General features: G+C 38.0%; 2 protein-coding genes across 3 annotated transcripts in view; one reads left to right on the top strand and one right to left on the bottom strand.

Annotated features, from left to right (window-relative positions):
* Positions 1-25,514, top strand: part of PLPPR4 (phospholipid phosphatase related 4) — a 32,929-nt gene extending 7,415 nt beyond the window's left edge. Inside the window, exons 2-7 of the mRNA XM_055815092.1 lie at positions 6,011-6,196; positions 10,455-10,584; positions 12,283-12,478; positions 17,246-17,303; positions 18,564-18,737; positions 20,727-25,514. Of these exons, the coding sequence (XP_055671067.1) occupies positions 6,011-6,196; positions 10,455-10,584; positions 12,283-12,478; positions 17,246-17,303; positions 18,564-18,737; positions 20,727-22,064 (2,082 nt within the window). The 3' untranslated portion in view covers positions 22,065-25,514. The remainder of the gene's footprint in view (positions 1-6,010; positions 6,197-10,454; positions 10,585-12,282; positions 12,479-17,245; positions 17,304-18,563; positions 18,738-20,726) is intronic.
* Positions 1-27,691, bottom strand: part of PLPPR5 (phospholipid phosphatase related 5) — a 232,395-nt gene that overhangs the window by 113,815 nt on the left and 90,889 nt on the right. Inside the window, exon 4 of one of the 2 annotated variants that reach the window (XM_005237254.3) lies at positions 17,622-17,793. In XM_005237254.3, coding sequence (XP_005237311.2) covers positions 17,622-17,624 — 3 coding nt within the window. In that variant the 5' untranslated portion in view covers positions 17,625-17,793. Of the gene's footprint in view, positions 1-17,621; positions 18,524-27,691 lie in introns of those variants that run through there. The other variant, XM_055815099.1, reaches the window with a different exon arrangement.

Below are 27,691 nucleotides of genomic sequence, written 5' to 3'. Positions count from 1 at the left end.
CTTCAGCAGTCAACTACAATTACAAGAGAGGCTTTTCATTTTTCTACCTGCTTAGCCTGACTGAAAGACAGCCCAGGCTAATAATTTTTGTAACCCATGTTCAAAGAACGTCTGCTGGTAGCCACCAACACAGCCCAATAGAACACCACCACAGCACCTGGATAGGAGTTCACAATAAGAGATAATGCCAGTAGTGCATTTTAGCAAAGCAAAGAGAAGTCACGTGACTGCAACCTGCAATACAGGGTCAGGCATTTGAGTATGTGACAGTCCATGGTTGCACTCTCAGAAAGCCCATGTATTTTAAGGTATTATTCTACTGAAGTTAAATACAGACTCTGCTTAACTAAGTGCTGGCAAATATAAGAGTTAGATACCAGCGTACAGTCTTAAAGAAAGTGAATGTATAGAAGCTACTGATTCCCAGAGAGTTGGATTATGTATGCATCCAGCTGCATATTCTTTCAAGGTAAGAGAAACTGTGGGAGAGGGTGTGCTTACTTGTTGCCTTTCTTTCGGTTTGAGCCTCACTGTCTCCATGGTGTCATTTAAGAAACTATCCACATCTGATTGCCGCTGACTTGCCTGTAATGCTTGCAGAGAGCATGTGGTTTTAGTGAAGCGCTGATTGTTTGGAAATTCTCCAAGGAGGGGAAGCACCTTGAATTAGAAACTTAGCACTCTGCAGACACCCTGTGGAACAGTAAAGTTAAAAGTCCTGCACTTTAATTCAAGAGCAAGTAGTTCAGTTTTTCCTTCAGAGCAACAGGCTTTGTGCCTTGTGGAAGGCCAGCAACAAAAGTCAGTGCCCCAGGTGCTGATCCATCCAAAGGACAACCTTATGCTATTCAGGGTTCCACCCACTCCAATAGATTTTCCTGCTAAGGCTTAGCTTTCCACTGCATTTACGTTTGCAAGACCTCTGCTGTCATACCAGACCTGTATCCTGCAGGATAAGAGATGGGGCATATACTGGTACTGGAGACCTCAAGGCTATAAACAACTCGCCCAATGGTCAGATAAAGAAATGCAGAACTGCAGCTGGCAAAAGTGATTTTAGGGGTAACAAAAAGTACAAAGAACAAGCATACAACATATGTAAACCAAGCCACATATAGTAAATTGGGGTGTAATGTGAAAAAACAGACCAAAAGAGAAAGAGCAAGGTTTAAAAGTACATTAGCAAACATAAGAATGAACCCAAGTGGTTCCTAGAGTAAAGAAGAATCACCATCAAAGTCATACTGCTCCTGAAAAAGGGTTTGGAATGCACTACACTAGTCATAAATAGCTCATTTTATACAGAATAACTACTTGTTACTCCTAGGTATTTATCCAAAAATCATGCAGAATTGTACCATACAACAGAAGTGAAAATAAAACAAGTCAGGCATAGCCTAACTTCTAAGGTCATTAGAAAAACTGCTGTTACAATTAAACCAAATAAAACCAAAGCCCTAGACAGGTCAAGACATGTACAGACAATGTTTGACAAGCCCCAATCCTAAGTCCTTGTAAATTCAATACAAAATCTATGGCTTGTTAGTAGCAATGACGATACTGTATTCAGTGGGCTATAGCTATCTACATGTTCCTCTTTTCATTCATTTAAAGCCATGGGAAACTACTCTTAGGGAAGTTTTAACAGAAGCGTTTCCATTTGCCTGGGTGTACCTCAGCAAGTCTGGGCCTCGTGGTTAAGGAGTAGCCAACTTCTGGGCCTTGGGCAGGACCAACATGGCTTCCACGTGTAGGCTATATCATATGACCAATAACAAATTGTGCTGGCACTGTGGGTCCTGGATGATCCTAATCCTCACAAGTAACTGAGGAGCACCCCAGAATAACCCCAGGGGCAATCATGGCATGTCCCACAGAAGAATGATGGGCAGCCTGAAGAACTGTTACCTCCTGCTTCTGAACTCCTCTTACAGCCATCTCTTCTTTCAGTTCTCTGCAATGTGATATATGTCTTGTGGCTCTTGGCCAGAAGGAAAATTTGTTACATATCCCATCAGTTCAGAGAAGTTATTGTGCTACTGAATGCTCTTTTGCTTTGTCCTGAGTTATGTAACATACAAGAGTTTTTCACCTTTTATTTTTCTCCTTAGAAGATCTCTGGGTATTTACATCCTTGTTGAGCTCTTGGGAATAGAGATCATCTTTTCTCATGCTTGGACAATTCCTAGCTCAATAGAGCAAAATCTTTCTAAATATTAATAGCATTAATTATTGTTAATAGCAAACTCCTATGGCTTAATAAAGGCTTTTAACCTACAGTTTAAGGAAACAACAGGAGGGAAAAAATATTTTTTTAAAAAATAAATAAACTCTGAATGAAAATTTCTCTGCAGCTATGCTGATCATGGTTCTGACTTTAAGACTCTAAGCCAAATTTACAGTCTAAATTACAAACTAAACAGAGATTGTTCTCCTTTAGCCAACCACGGAAGTAAGAGTATAAAGACTTATTAGTCAAGATATGTGAACAGAGTTTGGAGGTTTTATTATTCTAATTAGGAACAGGAAAATTCCTATTCCATTTGGTAATTAAAACAATACACATTCTACCATCTAATTATATTTGACATTTTCAAGGTGTTGGGAGCTGAAGTCTATAATTGCAGAACTACTGCTGCCTTAAGCAGAACGCTCCATAAATATTCATATATTAAATAGCCAGTTATACTGTTTAGAAGACGTTTGCTATTTTTTTTAGAAATGTTAGACTTTTAGAAGATGCATTTTATATTTGTATTTTTAAAAAGATAGGAAGAAAAATGTCCTGTGGGATCTGACATACTGTATATAGCAAATTGGCTATAAACCTATTCATTAGTATTGTAAGCAGTTAAGCTGGAGATTCATAGTCCTTTAGAATTATTTTTTTTCCTTAAGCAGAATGGGTAATTACAGTCAGAAATAATATGGGAGTCCTGTAGTGAAGTCATAAGACAGTAAAAAGCAATTCTTAAGATTCCTTGAGTTTGTAATTAACAATAAAATTATAGCTTACATACAGTAGTTTTTAAAAAAAAAGTTATCCACATACTTTAGTGTGTCACAATAAAATACTACTTCGTATATATCCTATTTTTAATAGTTCAATATTGCCATTTAAAACAGTTGCCTGCCTAGGTATACCATAATCAAATTAGAGGTGGACTTGCAGGTAACCCAGAGCCTGTTGTTCAAGGAGAGGCTTTCCTTTTCTTGACATTAGAGAAATAGAAAAATATACAATAAGGATGAAATTGTGAGTGCAAGGTGTTCGTGAGTGCCTGCTCTGTGTTACCATTCTAGGAAATGAACCTTTGGGGACATCTAAATAAAAGGACATAATTTCTGAAAAGAAGGGCAATAGGCAGTTTGCTCGTTTTGTCCATTTAGCTCATCTCATTGGAATAGGTTTGTATCCTGTTATAAGATGCTTTGCCCCATGGTAGGCTGGACCCTGGCTAAGTCATTGGGTTTGATTTTCAAATAGTTAATAATAAAAGACATTGCAGATGTTTCAATCAAGCAGAATTAAATGCTGTGTAGAAGTGAAGTTGCAACGCATGAGAGTTCAAACGCTGTGCAGTATTTCAGTGTCGTAGCAAGGGCAGCAGAGACTCAGTGCAAGCTTCCCGCACACCAGGTGAGCGCACACTGTGCCAGCCGTCTGGTTAGGAGGCCCCTTATCCCAAATAGCTCCACAGTCTCTGTGCTGGCAGGTGTGGAAAGAAGGGCACACAGTTCCACAACAATCTTAATTACTCCCAAAGTATGAAGACTTCAGGGAAGTCCTCTTTCATTCCTGCACATCTGTATAATGACTAGAATCAGTCTAGCCCATGCTGACTAATCACGCATGATTTCATTATAGTCAATCAGAGACTGCATTCAGCAGGAAGTGAGAAGTAGTATTACCTATATAATGCATCCAGCTAAAGAACTGGGCTTCTTTCTGTGGTGGGCAGGAAGCAGGACTCAATTTTTTTTACATTGTATATAATTATTCCATACATATTATATGTCAGATATATAATAGTTCTATTATATATTATGTATCCACATAACATGTATATATTACATCCTGTGTATATTATATGCTATACCTAATATGTATGTGTAATATAGTATGTGTGTGCAAATAGGCATACATGTTTGGATTTTATATATATACACACACACACTACTTCCTGAAACAAACTTACTAGATGGCTGGTGTTATTTTTGTAATGCTCATAGCGCCAAGGGATGTCAGTACACATTCCCCCCCTTTCTACACAATCACAGCCTCTATACCATGTGATGTTACAATGCAATCAGCTTGAACAAAGATAACCAAACAGGCAAAATTCTTCTATTCCCTGACTTCTGCAGATTTTGCTTAGAACACTTTGAAGACACAACCCACCCTCTTCAGATCTGTCCTCCAGCATGTCAAAGATAAGCGGTTCTTTCCAAACAAAATCTAAGTTGTATTAAAGATGTCTCAGTGAAATTTAGCTAGAACTCTCCTTTAACCACCCAAAATTCCATTGTATGCACAAAAATGTCTGCATTTTAAAAGCTCAGTGTTTAAAAATCTGAAAATGGCCAGTTAAGGCAAGAAACCATTGTCCTTCTGCCATATATAGCAGGTTTTATTCATCATTTTTCCAATACACATATTTATCCAGTTTTACCTCTGCTCTGTTATTCCATTGTGGACTAGAATGAATGACATTGATTTTAACCAATTGTTTTTGTAAAAGTGTACTGAACACGGCAATAATATAATCTAAGTTTGCCCAAATTTGTATTAGGACAATCCCTATTTCTCATGAGGTGCTTGATGCAAAAGCAGAGGGTTTTTTTCTCAAGAGATGTGGTACAGCCTTATCAGATATTTATGATTTTATCCTCTAAGTGTATCTATTTAGTAGTTGCAAGCTTTTACTTTTCAGCTGCAGCTAACAGGAAAAATTAATGTGATAGCCGTCTTAAAAAGAAAAAACCAAAAGGAAACAGGCAGTTAACATAGGTACCTCCGAGGGAAGGAGTCATATATCCATTTCAGTGGAGGAGCAGGCTGTTGTTCTAATGTTGCCATGTTCAGTGAAGAATGTGTGAAACAACAAACAAGCAGTTTCTGAGCATTTACTAAGAAGATACAGAGAACAATCACATGCTGCTGGTCACCTCTGAATGCCCTGATGCCCACCGCAGGGGCAGGGCTGCCCTCTCTGTTCAATTATAAACCAATGGCTTCAAAATGCCTTTTTGCTATTTCTTCTTTTAAACAAATTCCTTCCACAGAGGCTTACTGGTTGAATCTGTGTTTTCAGGAGCTGGTGGCAAACTAGGGTGAATTTATCCCCAGAGGGGCCAACTTCACTCTTAATAAATTACTGGAAGTAATTGCAAAGGGTAAAATCATTAAATAGCTAAAGGATAAAAGAACTGTGAACTGTAGTCATCATGGTTCTAAACAGACTGAGTCTTGCCAAAGTTAATTGCTTTTTTGATAGAATTACAAAATGAATGTTCAAAGGCAGAGCACTGTATTATCACAGATTTAGATTCTAGGATACTGTTTTTCGTTAACTGTTACATTGAAACTAAATGCAAACTGGCTTTGATATAAACACTGTCATATACATAACAAAGAGCTAAAAAGTGTCATGATGAACAGCAGAACACTGAGGCCCCACATGGGAGACTGCAGTCTTAGTGCTTCCTTTAAAAAAAAAATAATTAAAGTTTTTCAGTTAATGATTCATAGATGAAAAGGCTAAATTATGTAGACTAAAGATTGGATTGAGTGTTTTGACTGGCTTGGTAGACAACAGGGTTATTTGATATCAACAGAATAGTATATCTCTAGAGAATTAATTATTTAAAAATGGTAAAATGGTTATGACAAGGAGCAGTGAGATGTAAATAGCAGTCATCACAGAGATTTATTAACGGGCTATGTTGCCTTTGCAAAAGTATTGCTATTCCATCTCCAATAGTAATTTGTTGCTTTCTTCTCTTCCAGTTGCCCATATTGGCATCTTCTGTTGTTAGCCTCTATTTTCTTGAACTTACTGATGTCTTCAAGCCAGTTCATTCTGGATTTAATTGCTATGACAAGAGTCTGAGTATGCCATACATTGAACCTACACAAGAGTCTGTTCCCTTCCTGATGTTGCTTAGTCTGGTTTTTGCTGGACCATCAATTACGGTAAGTTTGAGGTGCCACTGTCACTTATTAAAGATTTTGAACAGAGTTTCAGCTGGCATAAAGAAAATAGCTCCTTTCATTTCAGTTAGTCTGCAGAGTGTCATCCAGGCTAATTACCTTAGGATTTTAAATTCATTTTTTATTCTTCTACAACAGAAGGAAAAACACTCCTTAAAACATTCCCTGTAGAACTTCACCTACCTGCACATCCTGATTGCGGGCATTAATGTTAAGAAACAGCATCCTTAGTAGGGCGAGAATAGTTTGAATCATTCTGTTATGCTGTACAAATATTTGAACTTTTACAGACAGGACATCTCCATGCTCTGAGATACACCCAAAATTCAAGATTTTGTTGGAAACTGAAGCCTTTCATTTGCAGCCATGAATATATCACTTTGTTAGTGCTAGCTTTATTCAGTGAGAAGGTATATCAAATGTGTCAGTGAAATCGATTACACTTTCCCAAATAGCACTGGGACTCCTCTAAATTGCAAGTTAGTCATTAAAAGCAGGGAAAAGGAGGCTGGTTTAATCATTCATCCAAAAGGAGGAGATGATTTCAGTAGAACAGAAATGTCCTGTCAGAATATGAGTGGTTTGGTCACTATTTTACAGAAAAAAAAAATATTTGCATGATACAGTTGAGTATTGTCCTTTCTGGAATTGTTGTGTCAAATTCAAATGAAATCTAAACACTTTATATATATACTAGAGGGAATTCACTTTGCCTGTTTTCAGGCAGCTCAGATAGGAGCCTTATTCTCACACCACTTCTGTTTGGTAAATGAAGAGAGAAATTCACCTTGAGTGTGTGATTCCATGCACCTAAAAAGCTGAATCAACCTTCTGAAAGGGTCTGTTCTCTCCCCTGACAGCAATGACTGTGCATCTCAGTTAGGCACTGCTCTAAGTCTAGCTGCAAATGTACCTCAGCTGCCAGCTCCTCTGAATTCTCTTAAATTCAACCAGTTCATTCCTTTTATAATATACAGCCAGTTTACAATTTAAAATTCTATAAAATTTGATGCACATATAAAAATCAAGTGCTATTCTCACTTTGCTTTCCAGGATGTTTTTTGTTCATTTGTCTTTTTTTAAACTGAACTCTTCTTACTTTGTTTGATATTGGTTGCTTTAGAAACCATTTTCAAAGAATTTTCCACAACCATCAGGCTAAAAAGTGTACTTATTTAGGAACTGGAAGCTAAGACTTTCAGTGGTCCTCATGCAGACACTTGCAGCAAACACTAAATACTGTGATAAAAACGAAACTTGTTGGTATTGCAGTTTGGCTGGGTTTCTTAAGTTTAGACAGTGTTTCTGATAGCAACAAAGTGGACTTCCCTGAAACAATGATAGAAGGAATGTATACAGGCTCGCTTGGGCCACAATAGAGGGGCAAAAGCTGATTTTTACTTCAGAGAGTTTATGTCAAGCCTAGGTAGTATCAAACACCTTCATCTGAGATGAAAGATGTCCAATTCATTAGAGTGTTTTTTAAGAGTTTTGCTTACAGCTGAATTACTTGCAGCACAGCAGTACAGACAACTAACCAAAAGCATGCCACATGAGGAACTTACACCCCCATCTGAGCATGCCTATCAAAGAGAAGATGGATAAAGGAAATAAATCCTGAAGCTTCAAAGTACAACCACTTAAAAGCTGCAAGCCTTAGGAAGGTGTAGTTTGTTTGTATTAGTGTGAGCATGAATGTGATGCATGTATTAGCTGGAGAATGGGCTCTGATATGTGAAATACACAACCTTCTTTAATAAAAGCATTGAAGATGGTGTAGAACATCAGCACTTTATTTTTCAATACCACTTCAGAATTAAAAAACTAGGGGGGGAGGGTGGTGGTGTCATTTTTTCCCCTTTTGTTTGAAAAAATAGGGCAATGAAGCTCAATGCGAAAAGAAAATTGTGCCATTGTCATCTTTTAGATTTTAGCACTTATAATTGTTTTCATTAACATTTCAATGAATTACATAACTGTAAAATACAGAAAAGAAAGCATGAGCTATATGAGGAACTGAGGATGTCCAGTAACACAGCATATGCTAGCCTCTGTCTGCAGTACTTAACTGCAGTATGAGGCAGGTCATCAAGACTCAGTAAAATACAGGTGTGATTAAGCCACATATTAAATATTACCAAAGAGTCTAAATAAGAAAAAATATTTTAAAAAAGAGAGGGGGAAGAACCAAGCAAATTCTAGTCTCAATCCCTCCTTAAAGCTTTATATAAATATTAGAATAGGACTTTATTTTTCTATATTATTTTTGTTGATACACTCAGTGTTTCCCAAGACTGGAGAAAATATTATATCTATTCACTTTATAGTAAATTTTTTAACAAGTCTAGCATTTTAAAATTTATTTTCCCAAGTCATTATTACAGAAGGATGTGTGTGGATTTGGCTCTTTATGGTGGGTTTTTTCTTTGTTTTTTGCTTGTTATTAGTGAGAAGCAACTGCTTTTAACCAGGTCTGTTCTGTAGTTCTGAGGTGCTATAGAAAATTACCACCTGTATTATTGACATATGTCTTATTGCTTGTGTCATGTATGAAAATTTCTATATGTATTCATAAATCACACAGGACTTCAGTGTGGAACAACTGGCCTTGTTTGAAATTACCAACATGGACATTTTATGTCTGGAATATACTGGAATTGCAACGTGACTTCCATTTGCTTCAAAGAACTCTGATTCTCTGACATACATTCTCTCTAGTTAGTTATTAATTCAAAAATTTTAGGACCAGTTATTTAATCATATCAGTGTAGGTTTAAACCCTTATATGCCACTGACTGAAAACCTACTTAAAGGTAACCATGTGCTTTCTAACAGAGATCACCAGGAAATTAGAACACATTGATTTGGGAAATCAATTCGCAAGGAGAGAAATTCAATGCTGGCAGTCTTAGTCCTACTGCCTCCTCTACTGTGGGAGTTTGTTTCCTTGGAAATACCAGCCTCTGAATTTTCTTTGACATAGGCCTTGCTGTTTTGCAATTTTCTTATCTGTCACACAAGATAATCCAAAGCTTTGGTGTTTTTCCCTGTGCCAGACATTCCCTAGAGCTTGGCTAAAAACTGTTAGTTTCTCTGGTTTTTAAGTTTGCAATACTACTGATTTCTCTAGGAAGTTTCAGCTGTAAATTGATGAAATGGTGACAGATAATAGTGACCCTAGTTCTCATCTAATTAAAATTCCTTAAATAATCTTTATCACTGGCTTTTCCACGTAATGAGACAACCCTCACTACCTCATTTTTCTAGCAAAGAATGGAAACTTCAATTTATTAAACCTTCAGCTAAAAAGAGTTAGACTAAATTTGTCTATTTTATCTCCCTTCTCCTAGGGTGAGGGGTCTTAGTATGTACAAAGTTCACTGGTAATTAGAGCAGATTCAGCATAATTCAGATGCTTTAGCATCTCATTGCTTGTAAGCTTTATGCATTGCATGTATTAGTTTTCAGTGCATCTGTGGATAGACAAGGTGAACCTCCTGTTAGTGGTGAGAACTGCCTCACTAATTTCAATATTTCAACCCAACCCGCATTTTGAACTCTGTACAAGCCCAGTACAGAATTCCAAGTTGTTGCACTATTTAATAAGGATAACAATCAACCCTGAGACTGCAAATGCAGAAATAGATCTGGATTTTCCAGCAAGTAACTGCATTTTTCATTTATATTCTTCTCTTTATAAATTCTTGTCTATGGCTTCAGTCATAATCTATTTTGCTTGGTGTGTTCAGAGGGACCATAAGGACAGAACTTTTTCTACTGTGGAACTGGTTAAAACCCAAGCCAAATTAAACAAATACAGAAGAGCAGGCTGTCACATAATTAGAAGCTGCTGGAGGATTGCTAGGCTTGAGGCCAAGACTGAGTGCTAAAACCTCCTCAGGATCACAGTGGTTCTGGATTATTTTAGAGGCGATATTTTCTGATTATTACTTTTTTGTTGTAGAAGCACCACATTTCAGCTGTGGATCAAGACCTCAATTCCACTGAGCACTGTATACTGTATGCCACTTGCATTTATTTCAGTGCCACCTTCTAGCCTGCCCTCACTCAGGCTAAGTTGCATTACTTAATGTTACATATTGATACAAATCTTTCAAAGGCAAGTACATGTCAGTGGATGACATTGGTTGTGGTATAGTTATATTTCAGCCCTTTAAATTCAATCAGTGTCTTCTGAGTAACTGCTACATATAAATTAATGGCTCCTTTGTCATTGCAGATAATGATAGGAGAAGGAATTCTCTACTGTTGCCTGTCCAAAAGAAGAAATGGGATTGGAACAGAGGCCAATATTAATGCAGGAGGATGCAACTTCAATTCTTTCCTTAGAAGAGCGGTCAGATTTGTTGGTGGGTTTCAAATGTTAGTCACAAAGAGGAGCTTTGCATATACATTCAGTTTTCACCATGCAGGTTTCCTTTTCGGAACAGCCTTTCAAAGCAGTGTGGGGCTGTCACTGGCATAGATCTTCTGCCAGACAATGCAAGAAGAAACTGTCAAATGGAGTGATAGAGCAGTGCCATCTCAGTAGTGCAACATCTACACTCCTGTGTTTTCTGAAAGAATAATTTGGTTTTCCTTCTCTGCCCACCTTGCTTCCTTTTAATGGTTTCAGTGTATGGTTTCCCCTGCCAGTCTTCAGTGCATCATAAGGATTCAACCCACCTGGCATGGTATTCAGCATGACAGTAAAAACTTGACAGAAACTCTCGGTAGATTTTACATTCTTTTTCTGTGATGTGTTTTATCTATCTTGAGAAAGGGCTAGAATCTGGCAACCTAATGATAGGAACGTGTTGCATTATTTTATTTTACTTTTGTTTAATTTTCATTTATGAAAACTGAACTTGAAAAGGCAACTGGACTTTGTTCCCATTGTTACAGTTAATTTCCTCTACCAGTGAAGGGCTAAAGGAAAGGTTTTCTCTTTTCCATTAGAGAGGGCAGCCTAGACAAAGAACTTGCAGGACAGCAGACTGAAAACCTGGTAGAAGGACTATACACTAGGTTTCTGTAGTCTGGCAAGAGGTAATGACAGGACAGGTTATAGAGTCCATGACCAGTAAAGCATCCTCTTAAGAGCAGCAGTGAGGAAGTGAACACAGTGAATGGTAGATTAATCCTCCAGCAAGGAGGATTGTGAAAATACTCCGTGCTTTCCACTTCTCCTGTATGGCATCCCATTCCATCACCAAAAATGACAAGATCAAAGACACATGAATTTGGTTCTTGATTCATACTCTGAACCTGCAGTTTCTTTCTATATTTTAATAATTTTAACATTCTTTCAATTTTAAGATGAAAAATAAATTTATTTTTAAGAATACAAGTGGATAATTACAAGTATTTTTTTTAGATTTAATTACAAGTAAATCTTTAGGGAAAAAGCAGTTGAAAATGCTCAGTAAAACACCTGCATTTACTTCAACTGCATTGTGAATTTGCCATTATTAACTAGACAGAAACACTGATCAATTATCAAAAAGACTTAAGTATTTGGACTCGTGGAAAGACTTGGTACTCAAGAAATACCAGAGGTGTGAAGGTAGCCCAACTTATTGCCAGCTGATGAGTCCCTGGTGGTAAAAAGAGAACAGGTCAGAGCAGTGGTCTCAGAGCAACTGTCCATGTTACTAAAAGCCTGTATCCCAGTGGGCAAGTCCAAGGACTGGATGAGTACTGATGCTCTTCTAAAATAGCCAGCTGCCCTTCAGATAGTTCATAAAACTGCTTTCCTCATAAAACTGCTTTCCAAACTGAAGCAGCTCCAGTGTAGTTCACTTTTATGAAAAGATGTTGCAGGACATCAAGACATCAAAATGAAATGTTAGGTATCAACAGGAAAAAAACAAGCATAAATAATAATTTTTTTTTTACATTAAAGAATTCAACTTTGCAATAAGCAAATACATCTTATTCTGCAGTTAAGTTATTTCAAGTCCAATGACACAAGCCGCCAGAATTCCACTGAAAGTATTTTGTCAGAATGGATTAATCTAATCTATGCATATAATAAAGTTAACGAGCTCTATTGATTTCTTTCCTAGGTGTTCATGTCTTTGGTCTTTGTTCTACTGCTCTTGTTACTGATATTATACAGCTCTCAACAGGATATCAGGCACCATATTTCCTAACTGTTTGCAAGCCTAACTATACATCCTTAAATGTATCATGCTCAGAGAACTCGTATGTTGTGGAAGATATCTGCTCAGGAGCCGACCTCAATATTATCAATGCTGGAAGGTTGGTGCTATCCTTCATTGTGTACATTTTTAAATACTCATTTTTTATTTTCTGTCCCAGTTTCAAGGTTTTTTCTAGTTGAAGTCTTCATTATTTTGTCAGGTTTTTATAGCAAAGGTAAGAATTTAAGTGTGTTTTTAATGATGTACAATTTTTTATATAAAGATATTAGGCTAACAGTGGGCTTTGGAAGACTTTGTCAGATTCCAAAGCACAGTCATTAGTAGCTACTTATTTTCCCTCCTTCAAAGCAGACAATTTCCTGTACAATTATTATTATGTATATCTTTGATTCCCCGTGGGATCTGGGTAAGTTCCCTGTAACAGGCAGGGGAAGAAGTCACCCAAGTACTTTATCTAAGACCTCTGTGTAACATACATTACTGTTCTGGCATTTTGGTCTTAGTTTGTGAGGCTTGGTTTGGGGATTTGTTGGAGTTTATTTGGGTTTTGTTTCTCTAATTGATTATTAATTTTTTTACATTGATGGCATTGAAAAAATACCTTTTTTAGAGGAAAGACCACAACAGTGCAAATCTGTATGTTCCTAAGCATATGCCTTTTCTTTCGTGGTATTTCTAACTGGTGGTTTATCCTCCTTGATCATTTATTCTTTAGCCTCCCTACTTAGACAGCCAGGAGAGAAATTTATATGTTTATATTAGCAAGTTTTGGACATGCATATCAGTCAAGACTATGTATCTTATTTTAAACAACTTAAGTGTGATAAAACAACGGTAATTCAATAACTGATGAAAGGTCATATATTTAAACAAGCAATCTGAAGGTATAAGTCAGTAAGTTGTACTGTTGCAATACATCTGCTACTAGTTAGTTCAAGGACTTCATGAGGTGTCCCTAAATATAAGCACTACCCTACTGAAAAATCATGAAGCTCTTCACTGAATACAACTTCAGTTGTCTTCTGTATCTTTGCCACACCAGGTTAACCTTTATTGCCTGTTAGTCATTGAATATTTGAATGTTTTGCAATCCTTCAAAATTTTAGTGCTTTTTAAAACTTCCTCCTCCCTCAAAAAGTTACAGCAATATTATAGAATGCTTGAAATGACTACAATTTCTGTCTCTGACTCGGCTGCATAATTTCTCTGTGTACCTGCTTAGCAGACATGAAGCTATGTTACTTCTGACACACCCACTTCACTAAAGCTTTGTACTCCTTTCTTGTTCTGTATGCAGCCCCAGATGCTAGCTTCTGTTTTAACTTTATGCCTCATGGCATTACATTTTTGCTGCATAGATATTATTAAAATGTTCTGTCTATGTACTAAGGCACCTTTCCCCCAGTTTGTTTGCTTTTCCATTAATTTCGATGGTTGACACACTTGGGAATCATGAAGTCATTCACTTTGTAAGTATCATCCAGCAAATCTCGTCACCTGTCTCCTTTCACTGGGACAAACCAATTTTACTGATGTTTAAAGACCCTCAGTTATTTGATGTACTTGGTCTTAAATATATCTAGTGGGCTAAGGCTCGTAATTAGCATTGATTAACTTGCCGTATCTTTTCAAGTTATATATGTGGGCATGATCCAGAGCTGGAATGAAGAATTGTAGCTCTGTTTGGCAAAAATAATTTGGTGTCAATAATTGTGGTGAAAGGCATAACCAGAATTACTATATCAGCCTTCACCTCACTGTCTTTTCCCATCACCATTTGCTGTTACTGGGATAGTGCCATTGAAGCCTGATGTTTGCAAGCAATGTCTTGCACCTACATGGCATCCCAGGGAAATCGGGGTAGCTTTGCATGTCAGCAAGCAGAAAAATTTTCATGATTACATCTCATTCATTTCGTATTGGAGGTGATGATGATGATAACTTCTTTGAATTGACTATCTTTAGCCATTCCAAAGCCACTGATCACTCCTAAATTTAAATATCTTCACTTCCAAAAAACCAGAAAAATTAGTTGTAATATATTAAGACTAAGCAATCAGGTTTTGCGTGTTTCTGTTTCTTTAGGAAGATGACCATATATTAATATCTCAAATTTATTCCCATTACAGAGGATACATTTGGTGATTTATAATATTCTGGCACCACCTCCAGTTTCTCCTTAATTCAATTTTATTGCCTTTTTCCTTTATTAAATTGTTGCTTACTTATGCCTGTCTCAACTTTACCAAAGCAATCAGCACTTGCTACTGGTTCAATACTTCCTTCAGTCATCTACTATAGGAGTTATACCATAAGTTCTCCAGCCCAGGAGGTCAATTTGTCCTCAATAATATCAGCTTGTAAGGGACTTGTTCTTCTGAGATTGCTAATCGCCTTCACTTTTTATTTGTACTTCCCACAAACTTTGGCTGCAGAAATTTGCCTCAAGACCCCACTATGAAAAGTATAGAGAAGAACACAAAATTGTCCAGCTGATTATATGAAACCATTTTCTGCAACATCCCCAAATATCCAGTGGTTTCCTTATTCCTCTATATCTTCAAAGAGCCTTTTCAGTCATTTGAGTTCAGATTTCCAGTGAGTTCGCTATCCTCTATAATTTCTGATGTTCTCAGTATGACACTCTCTCACTCAGCATGACTCTTTCTCATTGTTGTTCTCCCTTTACACATCCTCTTGCATGAGCATTTAGTGTGATACACTGTCATCCCAGTTCAGGACATGTTTTCTTTGAGACCTTTGTTCACCTTTTCAATACAGAGCCATACAAAAAGGCTACATATTTTCAGGTCGGATTATTTTCATTTTAGATTAAAAGATAACAAATAAAGGAACAAAAGCAGTGTCACCATTAGAGAGTACACCATTAGAGAATACACAGCGTGCACTTAGTCTGTAACATGCTGTGCTTGCCCTGAAAGCATATGAATAGAAAATAAAGAGAAAATTGACTGTAGCATGGTGGCACACCTTATATACTATAAAAATGCCATCAAATTAAGGTTAAGTTCTGAGTGATACTAAAGTTCATAGAATCAAATCTATACAGTAGCTCCACAGAAACTGTAAGCAGTTTTATGCTTCCACTAAAACCTGCACAGACTAAAGGAGCTGATTAGCCATTATAAACATTTCAAATTTTTTTCATATCTTTATCCTCCTGTCCTCAACCCTGACAACTGTTCCCCAGGGATACTATTTGAGAAAGGTTTGTTCAGGTTTGGGGGGAGGGAGGAGAAGAAGAATGTAGGTCTGTCTTTAGAAGTGAAAAAGGACTCACACCGATTTCATCTTGGCTAAAGTCATGAACCTCCTGGAGCCATGGGCTCAAATTCAGGTCAGCAGCATGGCATTCACTCTGAACTACATGCACACATTTAATTGCTAATGAATCATTTAGAGCAGACAAGGCAAAACGTGCAGGAAAGAAATTTAGACAGTAGACTCTGCTGCTTTGCAGAAAAATGTCTTTGTCTAAAGGTAAAGGACTGTGTTTCAATCTTTCCTGTTTTAAACTAACTCAGGTGCTACTAGGAAAATGGCTGTACATGGAGCCCAGTTAGGGTGGCAAGACCCATCTGTGAAGCTGAATGACTGTTCAAGTATTTACCCCAAGCTGAGCTTTCTCAGGTGAAAAGATGCTGCAAGATAGACATACCCGTCTTCCCCAAGACAGCCAGCACATTACATTGCATGTCCATGCCATTTTAAGGGGATAAATGCACAGATAAAAACTGTTATACATCTTCACTGCATCTTACTCACTTCTAGAGCTCAGAAGTTTTTAGGTCTTCTACAAGCTATGAACTACATGTCCACCATAAAACAGCTGAAGCCACCCCCAGCTAAATTTTTCCCTCTGCTGTGTAAAAATCTCTCCTTCAAGTTCCCGTCAATTTTCTTTTGTTGTTTTTAGAGGATTGACATGGTTCTATAAGAGGGATAATACTAAAATGTTAGAGGGCCTTATGTGATTGTTCTGTGTAGCTGCTACTTACACAAAACCTCCTTTTCCTGGTCAGAGAAGTAGAAGCTAAGCTGTCACTTTTAGTTTTCTTATCTGTAGTTTGTGACTCAAGACCCAATCTGTATCATCCAAGTCCCCATATTTTCAATGGCAGCAGAAGGCCCCCAGCAATTTTCAGAATAGACCTGATATTCCCCACTGTCTCACACAGTTTGGACATATTTTCATTTACCCTTTTGTTCTGGGCTTCAGAAAAGGAGGGGCCCAGTAACTCTTCAAATGCCCTCCCCAGTTCTTGTGCTCCATCCTATCATGTTACAAAGTGCTGAAATCTAAAAAACAAACTTGAAGACATAGCAAATAAAGATGTAGCTTGCCTCCCTCCAAGAATAACGTTACCCTCCCATTATTAAAGCAACAAAGCAGGGGCACAAAGATGATGAATTCAGCTGCTGAAGTTAGGGCCTGATTATCAAAGTGTATGAGTCCTTACTCTGAAGAGAGTCAAAGTGAATTCAGTGAGAATAATAAGAAGATTAAACTTCAGGCATTAAATAAGTTGTATAATTATGTACTTACTGAAAAGTTATTATGGAAATTTATTTATAGAAATAAATATATACATATTTCTCTCAATCAAGCATTCAGTCTTTAGTTTGTTGACACTGTTCTCTCAGTACACTTAGTACGCAAAAAGAATTTCAGGCTAAATATTTACTTCAAAATGAAGGCATTTCATTAACATTGGTCCTTTCTCAAGATTATAGAAGAGAAATTTAGAAATTAAATGACTGTCCACCCAGTGTTTTTTTGAAGTGAACACTAGCGCAGTGTATTTGAACTGAGAAACATAATTTGAGTGTCCTTCCTTGGCAGAAAGTCATTCCCTTCTCAACATGCCACCCTGGCAGCCTTTGCAGCAGTGTACATTTCGGTGAGTAACCAACTCTGTTCATTTTCATTTATATAAAACTCAAGTTAGAAAGTAATTTGCTATATATTGTAAAGTGATGTGTTGCCTGGATATCCCGTATAGATGTAAGTTTCTATCCTCCTAGCCTTAAAGCAAAATAAAACTACTAACAGCTAAAATAAAAGCAGCTCTATTAAGAACACAGAAAAGATTAAACTGCTTTATGTCCTTTGTTAAGAAGCAATAGAAAGTGTAATGTTAAGGTGTATTTGATGCCTCATATTATTCACATATAAAATGCCATGCTTATCTGTCTTACAGGGTGATATTATAACTTACCATTCAAATTAACCTTCTGCCTTTTCTTTATTGCTGTATTCACTTGACTCGCTGCTTTTAAACTTGAGGCATTAAGGAACAAACATTTATGTGGTGTAGTTTCATTTGACCTCCATAGAATTGCAGTATGGATGAACTGGCACAATGACTTCCAGAGGCCTCCAAGGTGCTACTGCAAAGCAAGTGAATAAAAACCATCAGTAACCAGCAGGGAATTGTAGGACATGCTGCAATGATCACAGCTGATTTTCCACATTTGACCAATGACATTTATTCAGTATGGGCTACAATGTTTGTATGAGTGACCACTTACTTGAGGTTTTTAAAAAAACTGAATTCCATCACTCATGCTGTGAAAATCAGAGGAAAAAAATAACAATTAATCAAATTACATAATGGAATTGTGCATGTACTAGGAGCTTGCCAGTATTTATTCTGCCCAGTGAAAGGCCAAAATTTAGAATAATACTGATAAACCACCTCCACTTAATTATTGTGACCTCCCTGACATCATGGCCCCCTGTTGAGAAATGGCTCTCTAAAGCATCTGGGGTGGTAGCTTTTGTTATAACAGGTTATTGCTTTCATCTGGCATGACAGCTGGCTTCTATATTTCAGAAGCAGTGGCTCCTTAGTCACATTTACAGAGCATTTAGGCTCTGACTGTGAACAGTATTTAGGTATAAAATCCCTGTCCTAACTGATGTCAATAAGAAATGCCTGCCTATATTTCTGGAAATCCATTCCTTGTGATTTCAGATTTTTCTATAGCAAGCAAGCAAATTTTAACAGAGCTGTAAAATAAAATTAAACTGATTATTTGCAATATTACTGTGTAATAGTGATTTATGTGTGAAAGAAACTTTGAATGTGAGAAATTAATGTCCTCTTAGGTAAATTTAAGTTTCTTCAACTGCTTCTTCATTTCTTTCTTTTTTCAAGATGTACTTCAATTCTACGTTAACAGACTCCTCAAAACTTCTGAAACCACTCTTGGTCTTTGCTTTTATCATCTGTGGAATTATATGTGGTCTGACTCGTATCACCCAGTATAAGAATCATCCAGTTGATGTTTACTGTGGCTTTCTCATAGGAGGAGGAATTGCTCTCTATTTGGTAAATATAATATGCATGTAGTTAAAGTTTTAGCAAATAAAAATGATAAGGCTGTAAAAGTACTGGTATTTTTTATGAAAACCTTTCATCATGGTCACATGCTATAATTAAAAATATAGTCAAAATGTGTTGAAAAGGATGATGTTAGGGGTAATCACTTTAAAAGTAAACAGGGAAAAGCAAATATGTATTTAAATTTGAAGTGCAATAACAGTGCCTGAAGTGGTATATGATCATCTGGCATTGTATACAGAAACAGCTCTAACATTATGTGCTTCATTAAATACTTAAAGATGCTAATCTTTTCTACACCACACTTAACAACCAAAACACAGGAAAAATATTGGATTAATTGGTATTTATTGCCAGCCTGAGTTTATTTGCCAATGTTAGCTTTATGATCTCAAAAAAATGCTTGAATTAATATGCAGCTACTCAGGTGAGTAAATAGCTGAACCTGCAAGAAATCAAAGGCAATATTACACCCTTGTAATACTCTAGAGCTCTTGGGGAAATTATGGATGGGATATGGGATGCACAAGGCAGGTTATTCCCATGCTTTTCCTCTGTACGGGGCTGAAACAGATGGAGCAACTTGGAAGGGTCCTGTAAGGGAGTATGTAGGATAGGCCTGTTTGCATCTGTCAGTAGGAAGGTCACCAACCATTTGCTTTTGCTTGCTGCTCTTTATATCTCCAACACGACTGTTGCTGCATTAGCTGTTCAGCACAGTGCCAACCCAGGTGCCTGTGAGCAATCAGGAACTTCTACTGACAGTATTTTTGCTCCAGTGTGTGCAGGTGAACAGAAGGTGCTTTTAATAGCCAGTGGGATGATTCTGACCCCCAAGAAATCAATGATTAATTTTAGTATAATCCTAAAATAAGTTCATGTTGTATCCCCCTTTTTTGTGTGATGAGATAAGGTACATGCAGATGGTCTACAAAGGTGACCAGGGGAAAAATGGAAAAACAGCAACTAGGATGGATAATAGAAATCGCACAAGCTACTAAAATCAGTTTCTATGATTGCACTGTGAGCAGAAAGGCACTTTGTTAAGAATATTATTTCAAATGATTAAGCTGTTGTAGATTCTCATAAATGGAGCTGTTGTTCCCATGATTGAAATCCACAAACAAGTATGCTCTTTGTTAGGTCTCCTCCATATAGTGTTGCATGACAACATACATCAGAGAGTACATTGTCCTGGATACACAGTATCCAGTAAATCTGCCCTGAAAACTACACACAAATAAGAGGAAGGGGAGGAGAAATAACATGAAACTACAAATAACTCTGAAAGGAGTGTAAAGAACAAGTAACCTAAGTGATTGAGCCAGGCACTTGACCCTTTCATGGAATATCCTTTCTCGGTAGAGTCCTTTTAAAATGACAGCATTTTACAGTGAGTGCTGAATAAGAAAATGTTGTGTAACTAAATCCTGTTACAGTTCTGCACATCTTGGAAAGCAATTGATTTAAAGTTGATAAATTGTTCTATCATGTAGATATTGTATTACATCGTTATTATGCAGTAGAAAGGGCAGAATCACAGAGCAGAGAACAGTTCAAGCTGTAAAAGATTCAGTAAATCAGAGCAGACAGCAATGTAGCTGTAAAATGGAGAAGACTGCAAACATTTATTTTGTTATTTTCGTAACAGAACATTCTTTCTTCAGCTGTATCTGTTGCTTTATAAAAAGAAGAAAACTGAAGGAGGCTAAATTCCTCAACTATTTACTGCTGTGAACTATGTGCCCTAGTTATCCTGCTGGGACTACTTCATACATCTCTAGATGTACCAGTTTGAGGACAGAATTTGGAATAAGGATATACTGGTGAGGGAAGGAAAGTGAGCATACCCTGCCAATTAAGCTGGACTAATTCTATCACTCAATACTTATTTAAAGGCAGAAGAATATAATTAAAATACCTTAAAATGTCCCTTTTTTCCATAACTGATTGTTGATGCTTCTGTTCAAATACCAGGGCTTGTATGCTGTGGGGAACTTCTTACCGAGTGACGAGAATGTGTTTCACCCAAATTTTCACAGAGAACCGCTAAGGTCTTTGACAGACCTCAGTCAAGATGCCAACAGAATCCTGCCAGGTAAAAATGGTAGCAGCAGTGATGGCATTGTCTCTCACCGTACAGAAAGTATCCTGAATAGAAACCACAGAGAATCAGGGTCTCTGACCAATATCAAGAGAGCGAATGCTGATGTAGAAATAATAACACCACGAAGCCCAATGGGAAAGGAAAATATGGTTACTTTCAGCAACACTTTGCCAAGGGTCAACACACCATCCTTGGAAGATCCAGCAAGACGAAATGCAACAATACATGCATCAATGGATTCTGCCCGTTCCAAACAGCTGCTTTCCCAGTGGAAGAACAAGAATGAAAGTCGAAAATTGTCACTGCAAGTAATAGAGACTGAATCTGGCCAGTCACCACCAAGGGCTATTGAAATGAGGTCAAGCTCAGAACCCTCCAGAGTGGGTGTAAACGGTGATCATCATGGCCCCACTAGCCAATACCTGAAAATTCAACCTGGCAGTGTACCAGGTTGTAACAACTCAGGTCTTTCTGGCGGGCCAAGGGTCTCTATTCAGTCACGTCCTGGCTCATCCCAGCTAGTGCATATTCCTGAAGAGACTCAGGAGAACATCAACACATCACCCAAAAGCAGTTCAGCTAGAGCTAAATGGCTAAAAGCTGCTGAGAAGAGTGTTGCATGTAGAAGCAATAGCCAGCCAAGAATCATGCAAGTAATAGCCATGTCTAAGCAACAAGGAGTGCTTCAGGGCAGTCCAAAGAGTTCAGAGGGGAGCACAGTCACCTGTACAGGAGCCATCAGATATAAAACCTTGACAGACCATGAGCCAAGTAGCATTGTCAGAGTTGAGGCCCATCCAGAAAATAACAGACCTGTAATTCAGATGCCATCAGAAGGTGAAGGAAGTGGGTCATGGAAATGGAAAGGTCCTGAAAAAGTCACCCTTCGTCAGACATATGAGCTAAATGATCTTAACAGAGACTCTGAAAGCTGTGACTCGTTAAAAGACAGTTATGGGTCAGGTGACAGGAAAAGGAGCAACATAGATAACAGTGAGCATCACCACCACGGAATCACTACAATAAGAGTCACGCCAGTGGAGGGAAGTGAGATTGGCTCAGAGACTCTTTCTATTTCTTCTAGCCGGGACTCAACACTTCGAAGAAAAGGTAACATCATTTTAATCCCTGAGAGAGGAAGCAGTCCAGAGAACACCAGAAACATCTTCTATAAAGGCACATCCCCCACACGAGCATATAAGGAATGAGAGGAGACATATCAGCTGGTCCATACCACCACAAAGCAATCACATCTTGACACAGGTTCTGCTCTCTTTGTTTTGAGCTGATATTTACCTTTGATGTGCCAAATTATTGACTAACAGCTCAACTGTTGTTGAATACTGCTGATGTGCAAAGTGTGTAAGCCTGTGGAAAGCATGTGGTGGGGGGAAAAGCACAATGCCAGAACCTAATTAATGTGAAAAATTTTCATGCAACTTGTTTCTTCAGACTCAAAATGTTTATCTGAGGGTGATGATGTCAATCAAAACAATGGTCTTGAACACAGACACTTTATTTCCTGAATGTGCCAACTTTTTATTTTATATGTGTCCAAAATTGACTGATTTTTTCACAGCAAAGGCTGTATCAGTGGTATATATTCACCTTTGCAGAATTTGCACCAAATCTTTAATACAGGATGGTGCTGATGATAACTTTACATGTTTTGAAAAATCGCATACTTATTAGACTCTACAAACACATGATGTATTGATGTGCAGTTACTTTAAAAGTAATATCGCTAATACTATGATGATGCTGGCTGCATTCATTTAGCGTAGGAAATATTTACAGCTTTGTTATAGTGGATCTGTCACATTCAAAGATTGCAAAGGTTTTGTGTAGTTCTTTAAGATGTCTACTGCAACAAAAAATGTGTGGGTGACATTCCATTAGAATGGAATAACTATTTTGAATAGTTTTGCTGCTACTGCTCAACTTTTGTTTAAGAACAGGTGCTACTAATGAAGAGGCTGCTTCTTAGTGGGCTAACTTGTAGAATTATTTTAAATTATGTTTTTAAGGGGTCTTTTAAAGTGCTACAAGTAATCCAGATTTTACATTTTTAAACCTCTTATTCTGTCCTTCAGCAACCCTTCAATTTTTCTATTGGTTTTTAACCATACAATGCAGGACACCAATAACTGCAAGATGTGCAAAAGTGAAAGGTGAGCCATGAGTAAATACAAATAAATGGCCACTTTCCTGACCACCTTCCAAGGAGACAGTAATTAATGTCATAGCTCACACTTAGAAGCAGTCATTCACCTCACTTGCTTAGTATGCCACAAGAACAATCACAAGTTTCACCCCAGTCACCATCATTTAGAGGATTTATGCTTTGCTTTAAAAATTGAATGCCTTGGTATTGCAGAATCACTGAATGAGTGTTACATTGTGCCACTGCTACTGGTCACCTCCCTTGACACACCTTCCAGAGCCTTCTTAAGCATGATATTTTTCCCCACCGCTGCCACTTAAGAATATGAAGGGTCTCTGCACCTGAGAGAGCATGAATTATTTTAGCAAATTGAGCTTCAAATATAACAAAAGAACTTGCCTGCTAAAAATCTCTGTTGCCAAAAAATTGTTGAAAGGATAAGCTCTGAAAGGAATAAACATAGCATGTCCTGGGCATGCTAGAAGAAATGCCTCATTACATTTGGTTCTGACTTAACTTAAACCATAGAGGAAGCCAGGAGCAGTGCTTGCCCAGTGCAGCTCTGCATTCTCTCCTAGATTACTTCCACCTGAAAGAGAATTACTATTAGACACCTCCCAGCTCCCCTGCTAGGAGGGGGAGGGAATAGTTTAGCAATCTCCTCACTAAGTAGTATCAGATTAGGTCTGTTCTCTGGCTTCTTGAGATGAGTGTTTGCTCTAAGTCCTCTTCTGATTTAGAGTGTCAGATACATACTACGTAGCCAGAACCTGTCTACAGACCCTACCCCACAGTACTCTGAGGAAAAGTGCACCCTACCCCAGCCAAGTAGGAAGTAGAAAGGAGAATCATCTCATCCCAAGAAAACAAAATAGCACAACACACACAAACCAAAAAAAAAACCAAAAACCCCACCCCCCAAAAACCTCAAAACCAAAACAAAATCCAAAATCCAACACCAATCCCAAGTAATTTCAGAAGCATGAGGATGTTTTTTGCTAATCTGTGTAGAAGAAGGGATTCAGCGTCAATAGAAAGCTTTATATACCTTCCCAGTTATACAGGTGCTCCAGGCTTAGTTAGTGCTGTCAGCCAACCCTGTCAAGCAATGCTTCCCTCACCTACCTATCACCCAGTGCTGTGGAAGAGCGTTGGTCCATAGGGAAATGACCACTCTTTTCCTGCTAGTAATAGAAGATGACCCCATCATATATTTGATGATTGGGAGGAAGTATTCTGCAGGTTACATGTAAGAAGCTAACCAGTAGGGTTGCAGCATATTGTGTATGTTAAAGGCACAATATGTTGAAGACACACTTTAAGGTACATGAGCTGGGAAAAATAATCATAGATGCCAGGGGAAAAGAAAAAAAAAAAAAAAAAAAGAGTAATTTTTTAGAAATATGATCTCAGACTCTAGTATTTACAAGTCAGGATGTGCTTTTTCTTTTTAAAAGGATGAATCTTTAGTCCTTGGTATTTAATATAAAATTTTGTACAAGACTCCTAGGAATTACAAACACTTGGATAGTCATGAACAAAACCCTTTGGATTTAGTTTAGTCTAGGTACATGATAAAGCAGGTAGGATTAGCTTTAAAGGAATGGGTAAGACACAATCACTGTTGGCCTATCAATGCAGGGAAATAAGATGCAATCGTTTGTTAGTTTGTAAGTGCAGGGAAAAAGAACATAAGTAGATGAACCTGGAAATAAAGGAAAATTGAAATGCAGAATAATGGCAATAAAGCAAAGATTAGAAAATGTTCCCTCTGGCAATTTGGCTGTTTTGGAAACAGCAGGATTCCTGGTGGGAGTGTTTGTTCTTTATTCCTTGGTTTTAGTCAGATATATATTGGCATATGTGTTGCTTTTATTACTCTAAAACTTGCTGCATTATTTCAAGTGCAGTGTGATATTTTTCCTAAGGTTTCCTATTTCTTAACAAAAGATTTTAAAGCTCTTGTGTAATCATTGAAATTGTGTTCTTTACATAAATATTGATATATTCTTTTTTACTCAAAGTGCCAAAGGCTACTGTTTTTAATAATGGCTTATCAAATTATATTACGTTAGAGAGCAGAAATGTAATAATATATACATTGGAACTCAGACCTCTGCATGTATATTTGATAACGAGCCTTTTGTAAAATTACTCTTTGTTTACATTCCACTGATACCTTAATTTAAAATTAATCAAATAAATTGACAGGTGACATCTTCTTAGTGTTCTGATTTTCTTACTTGCTAACAGGCACGAATTTCTTTGTTAGGCTGTGCTTTACTGAGAAAAGAAAATACTCAAAAATAAAATATGTTTTTAAATGAGAATTCTCTATATAAAGTATTGTGTTTAATAAAATGTTATGCAATGTTTTCAAATGGAAAAAAATTTGTAAATTGCTATAAATGTATTTTGTTAAATAAGTACAGATCAATGCTACTGTGTGAGTTTATTGTGCTAACATCATGAAAATAAAGATAAAATTCTTCATTGATGTTCAGTCCTCTCTGTGGTGAAGCAAAGTTTCTTTCCCCACCAAATTATTTTTCAATGTTAGCTATCTCATGACATGTAAAAGTGTTCATCAGTGGGAAACCTCAAGACCTTGTGTAGTTGTAAGAAGTCATGAGGAGCAGTGTCCAAACAAGCTTGTCTCTATCCAAAAAACATTTTACAAAAAAAGAAAGCAAGTAAGTTGGGATGTTTAGGCCATGTGAGGACACTTCTGCTAGATCATTCTGCAGGACCAGCTGCATTGCTAAGCCTGTAATGCCTCTAAGCCACCTTGCTAGTGTTGGGTAGAGCTGCCAGATGTGGTAAGGCCCACCTTGGATTTGTGAATGAGAACAGGGCAAATACCAGGAGCAAATCTGAGAGGAACGGCTCTCTTCAGGGAAGGAAGTTAGGATGCAGGAGTCATCAGGTGACATACACCTTTTGCTGGCAATAGTGAAAAACGTTATGTGTAGCAGCACACTGTCAAAAGCACTGTCTTATCTAGAATCCACACAAGGGATGTCAACAGCAAACATTGTTTCCAAGTCTGTCTTGAGACACGCTGATAACAGGGCAACAGCAGGGATGCAGGTGCCCGGGATGGAAGACACTGCTGTAACTGAGGCAAGCATGGACATTGCCAATGGCATAATAAGGACCACAGGGACTAGTAGGGCTTTGCAATGCACAGCAGCAAAGCAAAGTGACTCCAAGCAGCTTTCCAGCACACGTGCCTGGGCCTTTGTGCAGGCTGCCACTTTGTAGTTGTGTGTCCTAGCAGGTGACCTGCCTCGGCTGGGGTGGTGGAGGGACTGGGCAGCTGATGGCACTGCTGGCTGCAGCCAGGCACCACGCTGCTGAGTGGTACAACATCATACATGTGCCATACTCCCAGTGAAGGCATGCTGGGGTTGACTTTTGCCACCCCAAGCTGTGATGCAGATCTGGGTCATTTGGTAATTCCTGTCCCAGGACCTTCCTGACCATTTAAGATGGGGGCCCTCAGGCAAAAGAGAATTGGAAAACAGTGATACTGCTCCCTCTGTGGCGACTGAAGGAGCTGTCTGCTTGTGGGTGGGGCTGAAGAATGTCCTGACCCCACTGCATGAGTAGCTGGTTCCAGGAGAGGCCTCTCCTTTGGCCAGCAGCAGATGCTAGTGTGGCAGCCACAGCAGCAGACTGTCTTGAATGAATCTGTGTGAAGCGTGAGGGCTGGGGACCAAGGTTATGGTGTCCCACCCTCTAGAACATGTATTGGTAGCCTGGGAAAGCTACAGGCAGCAACAGCCCAGGTATGGCTCAGAGAGACACTAGGAACGAGTGCAAGAGTAAAACAGATCCTGTTAGGGTATGACTGCTGAAAGGTGACATCTAATACAAATCTGATGAGTTCTCCTCTGGGAATGGCCGCTTCCATGGACTACAGAGGGACCTAGACAATTAGTTCAAACATTTTAATAGGCACATTTCAAACATCTAAAAGTTAGGCTAAAAAATGAAGTCCCCCTCTGAAAGGTACCATTGATGTAAAGGTTCTATTATAAAACTTTGTCTAAGATGAGAAATTACCTCTATGGCAAACCTTGTCTTACTCTCAGACCATTCTGGCTACAGCAACACTGTCACTAAATTAAGAGCTCACTGATCCAGATTGATGACTGCATCTAATCATACAAAGGAGTTTTCAAAAGTATGAAGGATTAAACTGAAACTTAAATCTATTTTGTGCTGCATTTTAAAAGAGCTTCAGAGGTCTTGATATAAGAAGCCATAATTATACCGTAATCAGTTTGGTATAGATTTATGAAGACCTTTTATATGACAGATCAGTGCACAGCTAATTTGGCAGGAACATTTTAAAGGCAATACTGGCTCATAAAATTGTGAGTAAAATGTCTTCACAAACCTGATAGCACAGAATGTATCAAGCATTGGACAAAATTAACAAGTGTGCCCATACTGCACATTCAAAACGAAAGTAAGGGAACTCCCCAGCTGCATAGATGTGCCTACACATGCACTCCTAAAACAAAGTTAATGTGTTCAAGCCAGGCTTTAGAAAGAGAAAGCTAACCAGATTATTTAAATTGAGAAACAAATTGTGGCAAGGCTGCAAATACTCTCTCTAAAATTTTCCTGCTTTGTCTGCAATAATCTCTCCAGGCATTCCAA

This window comes from Falco peregrinus, chromosome 10 (assembly GCF_023634155.1).
Source record: "Falco peregrinus isolate bFalPer1 chromosome 10, bFalPer1.pri, whole genome shotgun sequence".
NCBI lineage: Eukaryota > Metazoa > Chordata > Aves > Falconiformes > Falconidae > Falco > Falco peregrinus.
The sequence above is the reverse complement of the archived record's forward strand: the minus strand, read 5'-3'. Positions and strand labels throughout refer to the sequence as shown.